Source organism: Clarias gariepinus, chromosome 15, assembly GCF_024256425.1.
Source record: "Clarias gariepinus isolate MV-2021 ecotype Netherlands chromosome 15, CGAR_prim_01v2, whole genome shotgun sequence".
Lineage (NCBI taxonomy): Eukaryota > Metazoa > Chordata > Actinopteri > Siluriformes > Clariidae > Clarias > Clarias gariepinus.
In genome coordinates, this window is record NC_071114.1 from 28,990,691 (window position 1) to 29,013,689 (window position 22,999).

The 22,999-nt window shown below is 39.7% G+C and overlaps 1 protein-coding gene across 1 annotated transcript in view; it reads right to left on the bottom strand.

Moving 5' to 3' along the window:
• Window positions 1–22,999, bottom strand: part of LOC128542983 (trichohyalin) — a 186,307-nt gene that overhangs the window by 92,444 nt on the left and 70,864 nt on the right. The window contains exons 4-5 of the mRNA XM_053513234.1: window positions 18,653–18,799; window positions 17,789–17,872 (exon numbers count right to left, since the gene is read on the bottom strand). Of these exons, the coding sequence (XP_053369209.1) occupies window positions 17,789–17,872; window positions 18,653–18,799 (231 nt within the window). The remainder of the gene's footprint in view (window positions 1–17,788; window positions 17,873–18,652; window positions 18,800–22,999) is intronic.

The following is a 22,999-nucleotide window of genomic DNA, read 5'->3' on the forward strand; positions in this document are numbered from 1 at the left end:
TCACTTTCATGTTCGTTTTTTTAAACAGCCGGTGCCAAGAGGAATCATAAATTAAGGTTAAGTGAGATTTAATGTCTGTTTATTTCATATTTCACTTAATTGACATGTCTTTTCCAAATGTTTTAATTGTTTTATGGCAAAGTATGATTATATCGGTAATAGTTTTGAGTGGCTGAAACGTATTATCCGCAGTTACATTATTTCCTATTGGAACATGAGTTTCGCAATACGAAATATTTCTTTAAGAACTCGTCTCCAGAATGGATTAAATTTGTGTACCGGGATACTGCTGTAGTAAGTTTTTTTCTCCAACTTTGAGGTTACGCTAGGCTATCCCCTTTCCGATGAATCACACATTTTTGGTCACAAGAATTCTGTCACATCTATGGCCACGTTCACATTACAAGTCACATTGCACAATTCTGATTTTTTTTTTGTTAGATTAGAATAGCGTGTCATTACAGTTCATATTCATAATTACAAGTGACTTTTATTTGACTCCAATGTGGACGTGTCTGTCCTCTGAAACAGCTCACATTATCTGGGTTAAAACACGTCATATTGGGCCTCCGAGTGGTAAAGTGGCGCAGTGGTAAAGCGCTCGCCCTATCATTCGGAGATCGCTGGTTCGAACCCCGGGTGATGCTGTTTTCCTCTCACAGCCGGAGGCACCCGGAAAGGAGCGGCTAGCGCTTTCCTCCGAGTGTGTTACTCCGCCCCTAATGGTGCGTGAGCGAGCAGTTCGAAAAGATGTGGTCGGCTCGCGTCACGTAGTTCAGAGGAAACACGGGATAGCTTTCGTCCTCCCGACTGAGTGGTGGTAGTAGCCTTAATGTGGGAGCCCCCTAGTGACGGGGAGGAATTGGCCACGACTAGATTGGGGAAAAAAAAAATCGGGGAAAAAGAATTGGACAGGACTAAATTAAAAAAAAAAAAAAAAAAAAAAAAAACACGTCATATTAGTGCGACTGCTCATTCATTTCATACAATAGATGCATATTTTGCAAGTACACTTGGGGGTTTTGGTCTGGAAGACAGCGAGCAGTTAGGTGATGTGAAGGTAGCCTCTGATTGGTTAGATTCTTTACTATGTGTGAAATGTGTGCTACTGTTAAGGTTTTACTTTTAACTGACATGAGAAAAGAATCTTGACTATAAAAAACTTTATAACTTAAAGTTAAACTTTATACTTGTTACACCAGTAACAATGCAAATGCAAGTCAGTTCCTTATTTGCTTTGCTTTCCATTTACATTAACTGGTTTTATTTCTGCAAATGGCTCTTGAAAACCCTACACCATCAGATGATCATCGGAATTCCAAGATGGCCAAAGTGTGATCTACAGCACGACAATACAGCGCTGTGGCTTGCATGAAAAGAGGGTTTCATGTTAACGTTGTCAAGGTACTGTAAATAAAAACAGCTTCCTAGTGACGCAACAGAAAAGAGTTTTCCCAAAGACGCCACAGCTACAGGGAAAGTGTCAAAGAAAGCACAACTTACTCAGTGAGCTCATGTATGCAGAAGAGGGCAGATAGCACCTTGTTGTGATTGTTTAGCAGCAGTACAGTTTGCAAAAAAAGATCCAGCGGTCTTGGAAGAACCATGTACCAGCCTTCACCTTTCCTGGCTGGTGGTGGTTGTGTGCCATGTGACTGCTAACTTGCTGGTGGGAACTGGTGTATAAATAAATTTACTAGGTTCTCTACATGCTTTATTTCAGCAAGGTTAGGCTGATCTCAAAGATATACCCACACGTAGGCTCATATGTTTTGGGCCCCAGACTGTTTAAATCAGCTATATTAAAGATTTTGTGTAGGCCTACAGTATGTCGAGCATGTGTCAGGTCTAATTTTAAAATGGCAGTTTTTGGTGTACCTGAGCAAGGCGTGGTCATGTCCAAAAGCTGTCAAGATGCTTGTGCTTTTGCATGTCTCTTGGCTGGGAGAAGAATATTACTTGATTGGAAATATTCAATTTTACTCTGGCTTAGTACTGAAATTGTAGAAAATTAAATATTTTTTTTTTTAGAGGATTCACCAAACGTTTTCATTACGTTTTCAAACAGTATAGACTCCAGTGATCTCATACTTTGTAAATTCTGAAGCCTGGTGTACTATACATTGTAGCAGATAACGTAATCAGACATAATGATATTAATTATTCTTCACTGTTAGTAATATTTTAACTTTGATATTGTAATTTTTTATTTTAAAAACACCTTTTCTGGGTGTGTTTTGGGGGGGGGGTGTAAAAGGGATAAAAAATAGTAAAATCAAGAGAAACATTGTTAACTCTTTTTGTAACTGTTCTTCTTTCAATAAAAATATATTAGTGAAAAAAAATAAAGAAAGGAAATGAAAGACTAAGTTTGGGAAAAGAAATTGTTAATATAACTCACATTTGAGTTGCAGTGAACAAGTCACTGATACAAAAAAGAAGGAGAAGAAGCAAACACACTACTAGACAGTCACATAAAGACAAGCACACACACACACACACTATTCTCGTCCTGACAGCAGCTACAAGAGAAACCGTTATAAAGCAGGATCCGATCATCCGCGCCGGAACGACCGAGCGCAGTAAAAATTCCTCTTCTTTAATTAACTTTTACGGCTGACAGAGAGGACACACTGACACCCGTCCTACGCTGGGCTGCAGTTTATTACACTCCCACCACTCATCATATATACGCCAAGGAGTGTCTACTGTTCCGGTGTGTGTGCACGCTATACGACGTATAAAGAATAAAAAAATAAAATTAAATAAAAATAGTGTGAGATACGTGAGATACTGCAACCTCCCGGAGGATTTTCTTACATCCGCTCTCGCTGTCGATTTGACAGGCGAAGCCCAAAAGTTTCAGAAAAAGAACTCGCACACTTTCTCAATCTCATAAGTCAAATATTCATTACATCACCACCTGCGCACACCTCGAACCAGACGGACCTCGCCGTCTACGCAGGGACGGGCTCGTCTAAAAATACTTTCGCAAAAAAAGCCGCGGGTCTGTAATTAGCGCTGCTCTGTTAGCGCCCAGCTATCTCCTGCTTCGGCAACAAAAGCGAGCTTGATCTGATCAAGGTGTGGAACGCGAGCCTGCCGGCTGTGGCGGATATTAGTCTACGAACTGAGCCGTTCTGGGGGTTTTATGTAGGGAGGGTCATCTAGAGAGAGTGCTTTTTATATCTGGTTTCATCCACTATACCTCAGAGTCTATAACAAAGCAAACAAAAAAGGAAAAAAGAAAGAGAGAGAGAGAGAGAGAGAGAGAGAGAGAGAGAGTAAATAAAATGTATGACCTCCTGACAACCAAAAGGAAACACACCGTTGTTAGTGAGGCTAATACTCAGGAGTGTTTTTCTCAAAGTGGTAAATTTCTTTGATTTCTCATATAAGCAATAATTATTTAGCCTTTTTTATTTTTTAAGATAAATAAATCCAAATAATGAATACTCATGTTGTTCTACAGTATGTCTAGACAGTGGTGTCCAAAAGTATTGACAAGTCAAAGTCTTGAATGTTTTAATCACTCACTCTTTTTTTTTTTCAAGATTATACGCAATAAAATCTCTATACACCAATCAATATTAAGTATGACGTCATTTATTCTCCAAACCTGCTAGGCCTGGAGTCAGACAGACGTCTGCAGGACTCTGTTGTCACTTGTTTCACCCGTGCCTGCTTGACTGCTTTATGAAGATCATGAACAGAAGACCACTGCTCCTGCTTTCTTCACCATCATCCAACCGTTATCAGGTTTAGGTCCAGAGATGATCCAGGCCATGGCTCCAGAACCTCAACACCATCAATCACAGCCAGTTTTTCACTAGTTTTTTTTAGGCACAGCTCTTCTGCCACATTTGATCTATAATACATGGCATATGGTGTCTTAATACTTTTGGCCACCAGAATGTAGTTACCTACAGTAGAACCTCAGAAAGCTTAAAGTGTAAAAATGGCTAAATTTAAACGTTATCTTAAAGCCATGTATTTATTTAACTGTTAAATACACTACTAGTCAAAAGTTTGGACACCCCTTATTCTAACTCCATGGTCTTTCCTGGTTTTTATTTCTTTTAACACTGTAAAACAATACTGAAGGCGTTTATCCAAAATACACAATAATCTTTTTTAAACAGCTGATATTGGGATGCATCTGCTCTGTCTTATGATTTGTAAATCCTTCATAACGGCTCTAATCTAAGGTGCTGTTTGAGGTTAATTGGTGATTTCTGAGACTGGCGACTCTAAATGAACTTCTCCTCTGCAGCAGAGCTCAGTTTTGGTCTTGCTTTCCTGGGAAGGTCTTCATGAGAGACAGTTTCAGCATGGAGATTGATGGGTTTTGCAAATGCACTTGACACAATACTGTTCTTGCAAAAACTGTTCCAGAACAGCCGACCTCAGTGTCTTAAAATAACAACTGACTGTTGTTGTTATTTTATTACCTAATGCCATTTGTGTCAGTTTATAGTTTTGAAATCTGCAGTATTTTTCTATAATGTAAGAAATAAATCACAAAAGTAGAATGTGTGTACAAATCTATGACTGGTGCTGTACTGTATATCATTTACTGGTCATTTCATTTGCACATTTCTTTTATATCCACGTATCTTTCGGTTCAGAGTAAAAAAAAAAATGCATGATCACTTAATGGCACATTTTTGCTAAAAAAAAAACAAAAAAAAACAATACGCATTCTTTAAAATGTTTAAAGGGTCCAAATATTTTACTGATGTCACTATACTCCTAAAAAGCATGCACGGCTTTATTTGGGTCTTTAATGGTACTGGAGCTCTTTAAGATCACGGAAGGAGAAGAAAACGACTTTAAATTCGGATATTGCTCGGCTGAGAATTCAATTGCTTTTCAAGTCCTTACTTATAAACATAATCCGATGCTGAATTAATGTTCTGTATAAAATATTAGTGAATTAATAAACAATGCATCTGCAGAAACTAAAGACATCAGACAGAAGATCGGACAACAAAAAAATGCTTTTGTAACGAGTGATTCGGAAATTCCTGGACTTTTAAAGTTGCTTGGGGCAGTTTCCAGGAATTGTAAGACGTAGCTCATGTATGTCAAGCCGTAAAGGCGAGAGGAGTCGATGCAGCATGGCTACACTGAAGGAGGACTTGCTGTTTATTGACTTCCTTTATTGATTTTCTGAAGGAGTGCAGTATTTGAGAATCACGACAACTTTTAATCCAATGTGTTGATTGCGTGCTATTGAGATCGGTGCTAAGCAGCTGCAGAGGTTTACAATATACCCATAAACCTAAATCTTACTTCACTTCACTTCACACACTGACAGTAAAAACTACCATCCATCCTCCAAAAAAAAAAAAAAAAAAAAAAAAAGGTGGATTACACGTAGGAGTGATTATGTGGCCCCTGGAACGGCAAATAAATCCAATTTATCCTGAGAGATGATTTATTCCGGGCTGCGGCCTCATTATTTTGCGGCTTGCGTGCACGCGCCCTCCCTTCAGCATCCGATTCCAGAACCTTCCATCAGGCCTCTGGAGTTTCACCCAAACTTTGGGAAATGCTAGCCACGCTCGCTGAGGGGTTTTTATAGGATCCTGATGTGGGGTGATGAAGAATGGAAAAAGTGCTTAACTGGGTTATTAGTGCAGAAGGCGCGATTAAAAGTGTCCTTGATGATGAGGTTTTAAAGAGACACGACTCTTGGCCTGGCCTGATTGATGGCATGAGATCAGTGATTAGACATGCAGGGAAGGGCTACTGCAGTAATCCGGTCCTTCTTCTCTGCTTCTCTCCTTCTGCCTGCTGTAAGCTACTTTACTGCAGCATAGCAAGCTTTACGGCTATGGAAGCTGGAGAAGGGGGAAAAAAAAAAAAGAGAGAAAGACAGCAGACGTGTATGTCTCTAATTCTGGGGAGAGGTGAACACAGAGGCTGGTTACCGCAGCCTGTCTTTCTCTCTCGCGTGCAGAAATGCGACGGCTCTCAGGAAAATGAATTCTGTTGTCACTCGGCGTCAACTCACAAGAGGATTGGAGGAGAGGCTGCTAGCGCGTGGCTATCCGTCTCATGCCTTCCTCCGCCGCCGCTCTGTCCATTTTGCTGCAGGGAGATACGGCAACGTGTCGAGCTGATGAATAATAAAACAGGACTTGCGTGGAAAAAGGAGGGGAAGCAAAAAAAAAAAAAAAAAAAAAGAACAGCGTCCTTACAAGCGCACACTGCAGCACGGAGTGCGTTAGAGAAACAACAGCCCACAATAATGCCATAAATAGAAAGACAAATCTGAAGCCAGACTGGAGTATAGACTGTTTTTTTTTTTTTCAAGCATGGAGGATGATGTATGGATATAGAGGTGTGTGTGTGTGTGTGTGTGTGTGTGTGTGTGTGTGTGTGTGTGTGTACGTGTAACTCCAGCCATGACAGCACACAATTATGTACAGGGAAGCTGGGTAAAGCTCCGGGGTGTATAGTGTGTAATGTACCGATCTGAGATTCATGAAAGACCAGCGAGGAAGCTTAATGATCATCTGTTCTTCAACTAACAAACAGAGCTAAAGCAGCAGAAAGGAATCTATTTCTCATGCTGCGACAGTTGTTTCACAAACCCGACATGCTGAAAACACGCCGGAAAGCATGGTGGGGAACGGTCCGGTTATCCATCCAAGTCCAGAAGTATTTGCAAAAATATTTGCATAAATATTGAGAAAGTTCCCTGGAAGTTTTGTAACAGATGATGTGATGATTTTCCAATTGTATAAATTGACATCAGAAAACAAAGCCAACTGGAACTAGCTCAGTGGCATCGGACTACGGTTTGGAAGATCCCAGGTTCAAACCCCACAACCACCAAGTTGCCACTGTTGGGCCCTTGAGCGCGGCCCTTAACCCTCATCTGCTCAGATGTGTAATGAGATAAAAATGTAAGTCGCTCTGGATAAGAGCGTCTGCCAAATGCCTAAATGTAAATGTAACTTTCCGAGACTTCCAGCGTAGTCAGTGAGACAGCCATTAGACGGTACTACTACTGTTAAAGATCATTGTAGGTCCTGGTAGAAAAGCCTTTTTCAAAGACAGCGAGGCCACACTACATCACCAAATACTGACCATTACACCCCATGTGTGGTTCTTTTCGAGACGACATTTGGCAGTAAACAACAGGGAAGAAGAAGAAGAAGCACAACAGTTCCTGAGCTCCATAAAGACATGGTGTGTTGAGGTTGGAGTTAAAAAATTTGAGTGTCTTGCACAGAGCCCTGAGTAAACTCAACCCCCACTGAACACCTTTAGGATGAACTGGAGCCTCCTCGACATCCTGACTGCAAGACCTGACCTCACCCTCTGAAATCTAGTGGAAAGCCTTCCCAGAAGAGTGAAGTGCATTTTAGCGGCAAAGGAGGATCAAGCTGGACTGAGATGTTTACCAAGCACATGTAGGCACAATGATCAACTGTCTGAATATATAATGCAAACACAATATGGGTTCTCATGCATGTTGCACCTTATGCGATGGAAACAACAACAGGATGAAGGAGCGATATCTTCTGGTTCGCTACAAGTATTCTTGTAGCTCCTTTTGTCAGGTCTCAGGATCCCAGCAAAGCATCTCCATTTTCATATTTTCCCTGACCTCTATGATAAAGTGCTCTGACATTCTGTAGATCCAGAACACGTTAACCGTTAACCTGAAAGTGTCCACCATCATTCATTCCGAATCAGTATAGAAAATCTCTCCAGAGCTGTCGTGGCACTACAATGTAAAAAAATAATAATAATAATAAAAATCTTGCTGTGGGGAGATTGAGAGCTTTTTTAAAATGAGGACAACAAAAGTGGAATGATCACACAGATTAGAAAGGAGTAAGAGACTGAATTGCCTGATAGGAATGAGAGAATACGGGAAAAAAAAAGAAAGAAATTAGGTCATTATGTACATCGCCGGCAACCCCAACTTTTACATGTTCCATCTTGGATCCCATCAGGTGTCAAATTGGGATGGGAATGAAAGAGAGGAGCGAGAGCTGCAGCGAAGACCTCATCAAAACACAATCATGTCTTCAGCCAGACCACAAACTAACCACATGTTCGCACATTCTTACCTCAAATCTAAGCAGAACACTACTCTATCGCAACACAAGTTCAAATCAATGCAATGAAAGAGGAACCAAAGAGGAACCAAAGAGGAACAAGTGGATGTGAGACATGTCCTCCAAGGGTCTTCTGTCCAATGACTACCACGAACAGAGGTCTGCCTGGATAATCAGCAATTCAAGGTAGCTTGGGACAGGTAGGTCCTGTGATCTGGTTCGTTTCCCTCTTTTTTAGGAGACTGAATCCTCCTTCTATTTAAAGTCGCCAGAAGATGAGATTAGTTTTTAGTTGAAGCGCATGGATGATGATCTACTGACTGGCGACGATGTTAGCATTAACGTCGCTCCTCCTTTTGTCAGGTCTATCCAAGCAAGGCATCTCCATTTTCATATTTTCCCTCCTCAGGTATGAAATATACAGCCGGCAGATTTTATTAATATTAGATATTTTTTAACACAGCTTTGTTTTTGAAGAACAAAGCCAACGTCTGCCAACGCTCTGACAGAAACGAGACGATGCCGACGAGGTCTCGGATGAACATCAGCCTGATACATAATGCGTTTCCTTAATCATACACAAGTAAAAACATCTAAAACGGAGGGTAAACAGCGTGCACGTGAGAGTTGTCAGGCTGTGCAAGAATCAGCCGCATTGCTGCATTACGGGATGACAGTCATGGGGAAGGTGAATATGTGCGAACCAAGTGGAAAGGCAAATATTTTCTTGGAAAAAAAAACTCAACAGATTTAAAAAAAAAAAAAAAAACCTTTGGGTTGAAAGTGAGAAGCTGTCATGGCATCGTCCGCTGTTAAGTGCTGTCCGACTCTCCGAGGCGGTACTTGTGTTTTGAATTGTGTTGTTTTTTTTTTTCCTTCACAACAACAAAAATCTCCATCCCTTAGTTCCAAGATATAACTCTGGACAAGATGTCACCCCTGCGGTTTAGTCATGCAAGAGAACATCAGAAATTACAGAGCAGGGATGACTTTTACACTCTCGCTCTCCTGCTGTATAACGGTCGCTCGGCTTCAGCCTCACGCGCGAATATGCCGTGTTCACAAGCCCCGGGATCTGAAGTGTTCACTTTCAGCTGAAATGACACATGGAGGAGATCCTCGCACGGCTATCAGAGTCATAAAAGTGCCTTCAAACTGCCATCAAACTCTAATAGCTCCTGCAGCTTTCTAACTGCAAATCACTGACTGTAGAGACACAAGTACACAAATACACACTCCTGCGTTCAATTTGTCAGCATGCGCAGTGTACGTGGCGCCGCATTCGGAGATGGTGTTCACCTAACCCGGCATTTCTTTTTAAAAAATAAATAAATAATAATAAAAAATAAGATAAAAATACATCAGGAGAGCTCTTCAGGACTCAAATACCCGCTCTGTGCAACAAAACAAGAAGAAGAAAATAAAAAGTAAGGCAATTGAGGACAAAAGTATAGCGAGGAAAAAAAGAAAAAAATAATCCTACTTTTGAAAATCTTTGTCACACCGAACCAGAAAAAGGATTTTTTAAATGCTGACGAGCGACGCTAGCACGGTAGGTGGTGATGCGATGTCAAGCTCCTCGATAATAACATCGAGTGGTGTAAGCAGCAATACGGTCAGCATGAAAAATGACAAACAGAAAGATTAATGGGTGTGGAGTAATAAATGAAAAGATGAAAGGAACTACTCCTGGCTAAAGGTTACACCTCTGGAGGTCTTGTCCAAAATTTCTGGCTGTAGTGTGGATTATAGTGCTAGAGCCTTAGACTCATAAAGCCGCTTCATCAAACGCCCGAGTGGTATAACTCAAAAGGGTGATCAGAGCTGTACATAAGTTTTTTATTTATTCCTTTTTAAGTCGGGTTTTTCCCTGATTTTTGTATCCAATTCCCTCCCATCACTAGGTGGCTCCCACATCAAGGCTCTCAATCAGCCAGCCGACCACAACTTTTCGAATCTTTCACAACTATTCGCTCCTTCCGCTTGCGTGAGCTCACAGACGCCCGTGAGTCATGATTGATGTAAGAGCGCTAAGTGCCTCCCATCCCACTCCTCGGCCAATCAGCTCTCTCCAGGCCCTCGGCTGCGAGAGGCTACAGCATCACCCCGGGAATCGAACTCGCGATCTCCAGATGATAGGGCGAGCACTTTACCGTTCCTTTTTTTTCTTTTCTGATTCATCTTGAGCAGCTCTATTTTTTAAGAATTTTGGATTTTTTAAATCTAGCTATTTAAAAAAAAAACACAAACAAATACTGGGGCACTCGTTTTTTGTTGGTTGTTTAAATGTTTAAATCTGTGTTTAAGTGTGTGTGTGTGTGTGTGTGTGTGTGTTGGTTGGGGGTACGGTGTCCAATGACGCACACAGACACAAAGAGAAGGCTGATACAGAGAGAAAATGGATCTTTAACCTCTCTAATGAGACTTGCTTTTGCTTTACACGCATGTTGTACACACACGCATACAGACACAAAATGTCAGTGTTAAAGTAAACAGTACACACGTGTTGTACACGGATGTTATACCAGTAAGAGGTTAGACCCAGCAGGGGAGAGCACTAAGACCCAGCAGGGGAGACGATTACCCACAATTCCGCAGTGCAAGAGAGAGAAAAACCGTTAGCTCAATTGTGATCGCGTGACGCTCGACATCAAAACAAGAAGCGCATGCATGAGACATGATACTCGGTACTCGTAAACCAAGACTTGTTTGTTTTCCAAGTCAAAATTTATTGAAAATCTTTTCTTGTCCTGCAAAACACTCGCAAACCGAGGTTTCATTGTATATCCAAATAAAAGAACGAGTGTGTAGAAAACGCACCAGAGGCTGCCAGCTGAGAGAAACAACGGCAGGAAGTGTGTGAGAGTCGACTAAATGCTTTTCACTCACAGAGTGTGTTTGCATGAATTTACACAAACAAGGGTGTTATATGTTATGTATGAAATGGAACACTAGGATTAAAACTTGTGTGTGTTTGTGTGTGAGACACTGTTAGTGATCACAATTGGGGAAAAAAGGGGTGAGCTCATGCACCATAGGTTGAGCTTTCTCACATATGCATGTGTTTGCGTATGGAAGGACATACGCAGGTGTACATTTACATGGGCGCGTTTTCTTCTTTCTTTCTTTCCACCTAAAAACTTTTGCTTCAATAATTTACACAGATAATTTCCTGGCCAGGCAACAGAGCAGCAAAGTTCAAATATATATAGATAGGTAAGTCTGTTTGAGCGTGTAGGTGTGTTTGTGTGTGTTTGTGTGTGTGTGTGTGTGTGTGTGTGTGTGTGTGTGTGTGCACACATGGTCTCTGGAGTAAGTTGCATGAATCGAGAAGCCAATGTTTTTTTTCCTTTGCGCTCTCGCTTTTTTGCCTCGTCTCGGCTCAACTCGACGGGATTGACTGCCCTGGAAGTAAGACGACTCCTGTGTAAACTTTTCCAGGCCTGAAGCTGCGTGTAAGTTCAGATAAAAGCTCTGCTGATCATACAGGAGGTGTGGGGAACATGTTCTACACTGGTTTCACCATCGCACATGAATCACACACCGCTGCAAGTTCGGGTCCGGGCTCGGCTTTGATTTAAAGTTTTCTTCTGCGTGAGCTTTAGGAGTCGTACCTGACTAGGGCTGCAGATTTAAAAAAATAAATAAATAAATACAACTCAGGACTCACAAGCTAACTTGAATAAAGGGGTAGTTTCTTTTTTTTAATAAGGTGGTATTTAACTTTTAAAGCTTTTTTTTTTCAGGAGAAACTGGGCCTCAAACCAGCAACTCGTGAGGTTAGAAGAAGAGGAAATAATGTTTTTTTGTTGTTACTTAACTGCAATGTCATTATTTATACTGTATTACTATTACTAACAACATTAACTCTAAAATTACTTATATTGTGAACAAATATACAATGATTTTTAATTGAATGCTTCCAGGTAGATTTTAGGTTTAAAATTTTAAATTAAAAGAAACATCCAAATAGGTTTTTAATTGTGGTTTTAAAACTTATTTCTTTTTTTACAAATTTGTATTTTTAATAAAAATTTTTAATGCTCCTCTTCTCCTCACTGATTGCAAAATCCACCCAACCAAGGACATGAATTAGTATTTTTTTTTTTTTTTTACAACATAAAAGTCTGTAAAAGTCTGAATCAGAGCTAAAGTTTTACTTTGGGTTGCACAAAATCCACAAAGGACAAGCACATCTCACTCGCTGGTCAGAGCGTCAGTCTGAGATCCAAACCAACGGAGAACATGAAGCTAGTGCTAAATAAATGATTAGATAAATATGTAAAAAAGAAAAAAAAAAAGTATACAACTTGCATGGATCTGGACGCTGAGTCGTGTCAACTGGACTACTTTCTTGCTAAGGTAGAAACATTTCATTATTTATCCAAGTAGCAAGAACAAAGTCCAGTTAAACTTCCAGACAACATTCAGTCTTCACAGACATAACTTACAGCTCACAAGGGCATTTTCACATTACAAGGGAATGTGAAAATGGAACAATTAGGCACAATTGATTTGTACCATGCTCAGGACAGATATTTCTGAGGAGACAGACAGCACTGTTGATGTCGTGTCTAAACAACGATCTACTTCCATTCTCAAGTTCAAGTGACTTCAAAATCTGAATTAATCCGTGAGTATGCCGAATCGTTCGCGAGACCGCGTTTTTAAGTGTACTCGAGCATGCTTCCTGAGCACGAAACGATTGTGTTCTCATTGATCAAAATGAACCAAGATTTCAGGGTCGAGTGTTCTTGGAACACGATCCCGAGGCCCTAAAGTGAAAGCCCCCTTAGATCCACCAGAAAACACGACATGTTTGAGTCCCTTCCTGCAATGAGTAGATTCTTCACCTGGCTGAAGAGAGGAAGTTTCTTCATCTCACACCACACCGCAGCTCAATTTTCATCAGGATCGCCAGCATTTTAAAAAGCTCTTTTCACGGATGAGTAAAATGCTAGCTGATCAAAAGTAGGGATGATGACATCACTGAGGAAGAGTAGACCGCACACGGCAGATTTTCATGATTCGGCATGACGCTTCATTTCAATAAATGAGAAAAGAAGAAAGGATATAATGGTAATAATAGTAATAATAATCGTATAACACGAATAAAGGGTCAGGCGTGGCGGGTATGCAGAGGACAGTGTTGATTGAAGGGGAGTGGAGGGGGAAAAAAAATAAAGGAGAAAGACGGGAGCGAAATGGCGGGGGAGATGTAAGTGCACGATTTCCTCGGTGGCGCTGTCACACGTCAGAGCTGTGCTGAATCAAAGCAAGCTCTTTTTGATGAATATAAAGCAGAGAGTCCTGCTGAGAAGCACTCTCGCTCTAATCACGCACCCGCGGCCAGAAAGATGGCCCCCTCCTTCTTCTCCCAAATGAAAATGAAAGCAGAGAGAGAGAAGGAGAGAGAGAGAGAGAGATGGGGGGGGGATGCAGAGCACACACCAAAACAACAAAGGCTTACTTTAGAACAGCAATAAACATTCAGCCCCTCCTGAGATTTCAGACTGAAGGGGTGGAGGGGGGGCACGGGGAACGCACCATGAACAGATTTTTAGCCCTAAACAGACAACGCACACCCTCCAGCTCATTCGCTCGACAACAAAACACAGACAGAGTCTCTTTAAATAACAGCCATAGCATATACACACACACACACACAAATGGTGCAAGCTGTGAAACAAAGGGTTGTAGCATTGTGTGAAATCTGTGCAGCATTCGACGGATGGAGCTGGATAAAGAAATCACGTCACAGAAAAAAAAAATATTTTTTAATACAGACGTATCATTCTGGGAATATGACGCCTGACTTACAGAAAGCAACGAAAAAATTAAAATTCATGGGTTATACAAGCGAGTTAAAACCATTAGTTCAACTCTATATCTATGCCTTTGTCCAAAGTGCAAACAAAAACAAGCAATAATGGGATTATCATGATAATCACCTGAAATTAATTAATATTAGAATCAAAAAAGGTTTTTTTTTTATTTACAAGATTCGTTCCACCTCCCTCACGCCATCAGTTCGGCATTTCATTCACCTCTACTCTTACAAAAGCTGGGTCAAAGGCGCTTAACTGGTGTGTGTGTGTGCATGTATGTGTATATATATATGTGTGTGTGTGTGGGGGTTTTTACCCCCCCCCCCCGAGTGTGTCCAGGTGTTTCCGGGTCCCTCTTTATTATATCCAAGCTTCGGTGTGCACCACACGTGCCACACTATAGTACCAGTGCATGCTGGGTCCAAGCACTTCACCTCCATTTTGAGAGGTCACTACCTCGAACCCTGTGACCGCACTAACTACACGGTCAGAGGAGGTGAACAATCACTCCGTCATGGTGGTGTGTGTCCCCATTATCCGGAAAGCCAAGAACTATTGGGGCAGAACTGGTTTGACCAGTTTTTAAATAATAATAATAATAATAATACATTATAAAAAAAAATAAAATAAATCAATTATTTAAGTGTAAAAAAAAAAATCTTCAGAGCTCTTTAGACAATTTCTTGATCCCAGGTTTCTAATAATAATAATTATTATTATTATAATAATAAAATTTATTTTGAGTTTTTGGTGTATTTGCTGCAGCCCCTCTTCATATTTAGATCACATTTAAAGGTTATGTTCAGGATACTTCAATTCTTAAAAAAAAAAAAAAAAAAAAAAAAACAAGATGGTGAAATATCTAGAAATGGCACCCATCAGCAAAAATATGGTATTGGAAAAGGAAAAAAAAAAGTATTCAAAGTGTTCCTGGATCAAATGGAAAGGATGTAAATTGAATTTCTGAGTTGTATTTGAGAGAGGATTAGAAATATTTACATATAAAGAGACTTGTCTGTACTATTACTTTTAAGATTTGCTTTTCATTAGATTTTTACCTTATCATATTTTTCTTTGAAAATGTTTTCCTGAATAAAAAACAAATCCGCAGATTTATCTAAGTCATGTTTCAAGCTTTTCTTTCTTTCTTTTTTTTAACAACTAAAAAATAATAATAAATCTTTGCAGTTCATAAGGGAGAAGAACTCGCTATCTGATGATACTCAACAGTCTGGTATAAGTATTGGATAAAGGAAAACCTCTTGTATGTGGGAATACACACTCGTACCCTTTCCATTACCTCGATGTCTTATTTGTACTCACACCTCATCAACCCCCAAACCCTTCGCTGTTCTTTATCACGTCTCCAACTGCAATCCAGTAAAGCTTTCACTGCAATTACCCGTAATTAGGTCCTGATTACAATTGCACAATATTACAATTTATTAGACCGCTTCAGTTCATCAGCGAGCTCACTGCCAGATGTGAGAACATCCCGAGCGGCCTGGACTAAACATGTGGCACATCTGATGTTAGACTGAAGCTTTACGCTGTTTAATAACCGATCGGCAATCATCGTCCTGATCAAGGTTAAATCTCTAGGATCATCATTCCGTTCGAATGCAGCGTATAACTTCATGTGTGTTTCCTCTAAAGCTGTTAATAAAGTTAAGCAGGTGTTTTAAGATTCCAACTTACCTTCCGAGTGCCTTTATATTTTTATATTGAATAATAGGAACTGTTTTTATGTTCTGACCGAACACCCAAAGCACAGAGTCACTGGCTGTAAGGAATGTTATTAATACAATTAATAATGAACTCATTTTAATTTATATTTGATATAGTTAGTTCATTGATTAGTTCCGACCGAATAATGTGGATGTCTGTACGATCTGCAGTCCCGAGGAGAGAGCAGCTGCCTGCCAAAACCCACATCCAAGCGCTTTAAGCAAGAACACACATCTGATAAAGTTATGTCATCTTTACAAATTGCATCTTTACAAAACTGTCCGTGTTGTTCTGTTAACTAGTGTCTGTCACAAGGCTGAATCTCAAATCTCTCACCATCAAATCTGATCAAGAGCACTACTTAGTGTGTGGCATAAGAGACTATACACCCTAGATAGTGCACTAGCTTTGCATTAAAAGCTATTCGGGATTTAACCCTGGAAATATATAAATATGTAAATATAAAGTAAATCTGGTGAGTTTCTAAGAGCTGTCCACCACCTCCATGATTTATTCTCATCACCTTTTGGCTGCATAGTTCTAGTGAGACTTTACTACTTTCACCTTGGTTAATTAAACTAACTGTCGGTCGCTAGCTCTGCCAGTCACGGTCGATTTTGTGTTGGAGAAACAAAAATATCTAGTTAAGTAAACAAACAAATCATAATCTCTTAATAAGAAATTGTGTTTATGGAACTGAGGCGTAAAACAATATACCTTACCTAACCCATCCAGAACAACTGTACAGCTTTAAACCTTTGTCCATGAACCATGTATGTACTCACGTTCTTTCTTTCTTTTATACGTTTGTGTCTTTATACATAGTCCAATACTAAATATTATTCTTGATTGCCTTTGCAAAGAACTGAAAATATGCCTGTAGAGGAATCTTATTCTTTAAAATCAACACAAAGGGATGAACTCTAATCTCAGAGGCATGCCAAACATTACCGTTAAAAACTATACACGCAGCCGCAAGAGCAGATGCTGACGCTGGATAAGATGATGTTTAGCGGGTCTGTGGTCAGGGTTCTCTGCAGGGACCTCAAGCTCTTCCACTTAAACAACCTGCGTGAGTCAAGGCAATTTAACCGCTCTTTTTGTCGGTTGAATCGATTCACTGAATCGGTCATGGGTCAGTTGTCGATTCAGAATCGATTAACGATATTTTAATTATTTAGGTAAAGTTACAAACGTTAAACTGTCTTTGTTTGTTTTGGTAGCACGTTCTCATACACTTTTCCAAACAGGTGTGCCATTTTGGTTTTGACCCTCGGGTGGCATGGTGCAGAACTACATGGTTGGTTAATGAACGTACTCATTTCCGGGGACCTAATTTGGGTAAATATTTTCAGTTTTCTCATATGCTTCTCCGAATTTTATGACCATCTCTTCGTATTTCTTATAGATATACTAAGAAATACTTTGTATTTCGATACATCAGACAGTAAAAACATTAGTGTAACATTAGAATTAAATTAAAAAATCCTAATGCCCAAAAATAAAAAAAACCTGACGTGGTCTTCTCCGGGTGTAGCTCATTAATCCACCCCTGAGATGCCTTCTCAGATGCTTTTCTGCTCACCCTGGTTGTAAAGAGTGACTATTTGAGTTACCACAGACATTCAGATGTTTGATGTGAACATGAACTCAAGCTCATGGCCTACTGCGTCTATGAGCAGGTGTACAGGTGTTACTATTACAGTGGACGGTCGTTGTGTATCTATATCCGTATCTCTGTCTATGGGCAGACAGATAGTTCTTAACAAAGTTTCTTCGGAAGTATCGGCTTCCTTTGTAAAACGATTCCGATAGAAATTTTAATCAAATCTTAACCGTGTTACTTTAAGTGAGTTGCCACAGGAAATGATCGGATGTCTCCTTTCACTTTAGCACTCGACTGGTCTTAATGTAGAACAGGAATATCCTACCTGCGTCTCCATAACATTACAGCCGATAAATTACATTTCCTCAGAACATTTACGAGCAAATCAGCCGTGGTACATGTAACGCGAAAAAGTAAGTACATTAAGCTTAAAAAATAAATAACGCTCTGGGACTCCCTTACTGAAACCTTAACACATGTAATGTTTCACACACACATATACACACACACACACAGATGATACTGCTGCTCCTGATGCTACTCACCTCTCTGTGGAACACACTGTTGCTCGCGGGGTTCTCTCTGGCCTCGTGTCTGAGCTGAGCGATGGTCTGTGCCGACTTCTGTAACTGAACACAAACATACTGAAGGTCGTTGAGAAAAAAACGGACGAAATTTGCTCCTTCAACAACCTCTCATTTTACTCTGAACAGAAATCTATTGGAGAGGAAAAAGGATATATAATTATTATATTATAATATATATATAAAGCTGCTTATGTACTGAACTTCTATATAGTCAGATTTGCTGTAAATATTATTTAGAATGATTGTATTGTAATTGTATTACTTGTAATCTTATTTAAAGTAATTGTATCTATAGAATTATTAAGTTCATAAATCTGATCTGGTCAGAAGGTATGCATTATTTCTGTAAAATAAAGTTATTTCTAACTTATATAATTATATATAATAACTATTAATAGTAATAATAGTTCTCTATTAAATTACAAGCTGTAATTTTTTTTAACATGCGTGTGTGTGAGTGAGACAGAGAGAGAGCGAGAGAGAAAGAAAGAAGGAATGGCTTAAAAGACTAATTATTGGTGTGAACAAAAGTTTAAATCGAAACATAAACCATTCTATATAGCAGAATATCAGACTCCAGAGCATGCTGTTCTCCAAAAACAATGCACAGTGAATTTCCCCATGGGGATGAATAAAGTATCTATCTATCTATCTATTTATCTATCTATCTCAGTGGTTGACATTGTGCCACATCGCACCACCTCATTCATATTTCACACAGTGTTATAGATGACAAGTGAAACGTGAAAAAACATTGCCGGTATAACCATTTCAGTCGCTCCAGACGTATCTACATTTTCCAAAGCGCCCCGAGTGCATTACCTCCTGTGTGAGCTCCTTGACCCTGGTTTCGAGCAGGACAAGCTGCTGAAGCTGCCCGAGTTTGTCCTGGTCCTTCAGAGACATCTCCTGATGGAGCTCTGTGATCGTGTCCTGGAGCTCCTGTATCTGAGCTTCACGCTCCTCCACCTGCCATGGAGCGGAGATCATCAACAACAACATCTAGAGCACCGTATGCACGAAGTTACAGAAGTGACAATTAAGATTAGTTAGGAAGATTAGTTAGGAACTGCTTTGAGTAAAGCGAAACAGAAAAATCATGTAGGTTCACAGAATACTGAGATAACACTTCTGTCTGACACATTTTATTTATACCACAGTGTTTGTAAATTCTCAATGCTGATTGGTCTGAAGGAGGTATTTTGATGTAACAGCGGCTCTGTCAGGAGTGCAGCTCTGAAACACAGATTTTCATTAATGTGCTCGTTTCTCTGGGATATTTTTTAGTGACAGTGTCACAGGAAAGTCTACACTTTGTCAAAATGACATTAAAAACAATACATTAAAAAGAGAGTCTTGAGGGAATAATGTTTACATCTACTTTAAAGTAAAGGAAATCAGAAACTAACTCAGTCGTTCGTAGATGTGCCACAGTAAACAAGTGAAAACACTTTTTTTTCTTTTATTAATCAAAAATAGTCACCTCTGGACAGTGCTGTAACTAGAAATCATAACCAAAACCCACTTTATTTCCCTAACCTACTGTGTGATTAGTTTATCATAATAGTTTTGTTTCCTTTTTTAAAATCCTATCTTCCGTTTTAATTTCTGAATTTAACACCATAATGATTTCATGTACATGCTGCTTAAAAACAGGAACTTCTGTGCACACACATTGTTCTCTGGCCTCCAGCTTCAGTTTCACAACACGCACGTACACAGAAATGTGCGCACTTGGCAGGTAATATGAAATGGCGATACATCCGAGACGGATACGACACACTCCTGACAGGAGTCACATTTACGAGGACGTGCTTGTCAGCTCGAGACTGCTGCTCCGCTGCATGCGTATGAACTTGAAGGCTTGTGTCAATCCATTTTCTATAGCTGTACCGGCCCCCGTGATGGCGGTTCATGGTGGAAGAGAGAGCGAGGTCAATCTCAATCTCACAGGAGCAGTAGTAGCACAGTACGCTAAGAGCTACTCGAAACACAGTGTTAGAAGTGGATTCTCAATGCGGCCTAAACACATGGTTTTTAAAATAAGCATGTCTGCTCATACTTTTAAACATTCTTTTTCAGATATATTAGTATTGCATTTTGAAATCGATGCATCAATCTAAATAGTCTGATCTTTACCCTCTCAAATGAAGCTCTAAAGCTTTTTTACACTAAGGTCACTATAATGTTGTTGCAAACCAAGACAGTTAAAATAGGTGTTAATGTTCCTATTAAAACGCATAACTAAGCTCTTACAGTACAAGGCTCCTGGTCAATTCCCTGTCGACCTGCCTTAACCTGTCTGTTTACCACAATATCGGGTGCTCGCTTTCTACCTAATTAAAAGTTCTTGAAACCTACATTAGGTTCCTCCTACTGTACAATGAGCAGGGGAAAAAAAATCGCATTTATTTTTATTAGAAAATACAAAATCAAAGAGAGAGAGAGAGAGAGAGAGAGAGAGAGAAAAAGGAAAATCTTTCACACCAAATCCTTGTCATATATCAGTAAACAAGGCAGCCATTTTGGTTTTTTAAAGGTGTGAAAGGCAATAAGAATAGATAAAGTAGGTATGTGAATTCTAGCTTACAGGGCTGAGGATTGTGAATTCACAGGTCAGAGTTCACCTAGAGAAATTTAGTGTGAAAGTAAAACAGCTACTACATGATGGTAATGTGTATTTAACATCCTGTGTTATTTCCACTTCAGTGATTTCAATTTTTAACAGTTTTTTTTATTCTTTTTTGTGTGCGTGTTCATTCTGACTGCTAGTTTTCCCTTCATTTAAAGGAAACCTTTTAAGCAGAATTTACTTTTTTGTCATTTGTAGACATTCACATAAGTCTCCTGTACGAACACTCCCTGCTTTTTGTCCTTTTTTTATTTTTGTATCGGCTGGGGCTTAAACGAGCTGATTAGAATTTTCTCCCTAAAGTGACCTCATATAAGAATCTGTATCATCCCTACAGTATGTTCCCCAGATTTATATGGCATGTAATGGGAGCATGACAAAGAGTCTTATGTTTCCAGAGTCCTATGTTGTCCCATTATAGGGTTCTATTTTTCTAATGTTCTCCTGGTCTATATAGCACATTATGGAAACCTGAAAGAGATGTTCCCCAGCTCTCTATTTGTTTGATGACATTCTTTCTAGAGACCTCCAAAACCACATAAAATAATAACCATTAGTTTTGTTGTGTATGAAAATGTTTTAAAGATTTGTTCCAATAAAATAAACTGGATAATATTCTGGAAATATTCTATCTTGAAATGGGTGACATGTTTCTCAAACTAAATAGGAGAGCTTGTGTGGGTTCATAGAAAAATTAACGAGGTCTTGAGCGTTGGGACCACCTCCATCTCTCATTGGTGGAAGAATTAATACAGTAAAGATGAGCGTATTGCCTAAGTTTTTTGGAAATTTTTCAATGCCTTCCATATTTTTTTTTATATAATCTCCAAATTAAATAATCAGATTTCAACCTTTATTTGGAACAAAAAACATTAAGAATTTACTAAAGAAGTATACTGCAGAGACAAAAGGAGGGATGGCACTTCCACATTTTATGTATTATTATTGGGCAGCCAATATAAGCTGTACTCTTTGTACACCTATGACTGCGTGGCCACTACCAGCTCCACCACCGTCATCAAGTTCGCTGACGACACTGTCGTAGTGGGCCTGATTAACAACAATGAGTCGGCCTACCTAGAAGAGATTGGAAATCTGGAAAAATGGTGCCAGAGGAACAACCTTTTGTTCCTCCTCCTGAACGTCAGCAAGACAAAGGAGCTGACAAAGGAGCTGACAGAGCAGGACAAAGCAGGAGAGAACCTACCAGACCCCCGTCATCAAAAGGAGCCCAGTGGAGAGAGTGGACAGTTTTCGATACCTCGGTGTTCACATCAAGCAGGACCTACTGTATCATGGTCCTGTCACATCAACACCGTGGTAAAAAAAGGCCCGACAGCGTCTCTACCACTTAAGACGCTCGAGAGACTTCAGACTGCCCTCTCAGGTGTTTAGGAATTTCTACTCCTGCACCATAGAGAGCATCCTGACGGGAAACATCACAACCTGGTTTGGAAACGGCACAATGCAGGACAGACGGGCTCTACAGAGGGTGGTGCGATCAGCTGAGCGCATCACCTGCACTGAGCTCCCTGACCTGCACTCAACCTACAGCAAGCGGTGCTGGACCAAGGCCAGGAAGATAGTGAAGGACCTCAGCCATCCCAACAATGGACTGTTCTCTCTGTTGCGGTCTGGAAAGCGCTTCTGCTCCCTGAAGGCCAACACAGAGAGAATGAGGAGGAGCTTCGCCTGCGGGAAGATAAGGTCTCTCAACCACAACACAACTCAGGACTAATACCGTCTTTTTGCAACATCCCACACTGACTGGGCATCCATGGCCACTTTGGACACATTCATGCACACTTTGCACTACATATTTATATTTTCATTTTTATATTTATATTTTCATCTATGGACCACTGCGCAAATCACTTTAATAAGACACTTACGAGGTCACTTTTTATGCATATTTGCACACCAGAGCCATTTTAAACTTCCAAATTTGTTTTGACAAATTTCTATTTCCTTTTCTATATTTCTACATCTGTTATATTGATATTTTGTTCTCATTTTACTAGTTAATCTTATTTTCAAACATTTTTTTATTACAGTATATTTTTTTTGTACAGCATATTTTACTAGTTAATGTTTATTCTTAAAGTATTTCTTTTATTCATATTTATTTTCTTATGTATAAGGTTTTATTTTTTAAGGTCACTGGCAGCCGTGTAAGCATTTCACTGCATATCGTACTGTGTATGACTGTGTATGACAAATAAAATTTGAAAATTTGAATTTGAATTAAGAGCACTGATGTTCTGGTTAAAAAACGACATTAATCCCCCTGTTTGGACAATTCTGAAGGGGGCTTCAGTTAGGCCCACTTCTCTAATAGCATTCTTGTGTTCTAAAATACCATTTATTTAACAAATCTCTAGTTTGATCTCTAATACAGTTGTTATACATTCAATTAAAATCTGGAATCAATTCAGACCATCATTTTCCCTTAAAGAGTCACCACAGGCTGCCCCAAGTGCTAAAAAAAAAAAAAAATCATCTTTGTTCCATCTTTTGAACGCTTTTGATGCTTTTGA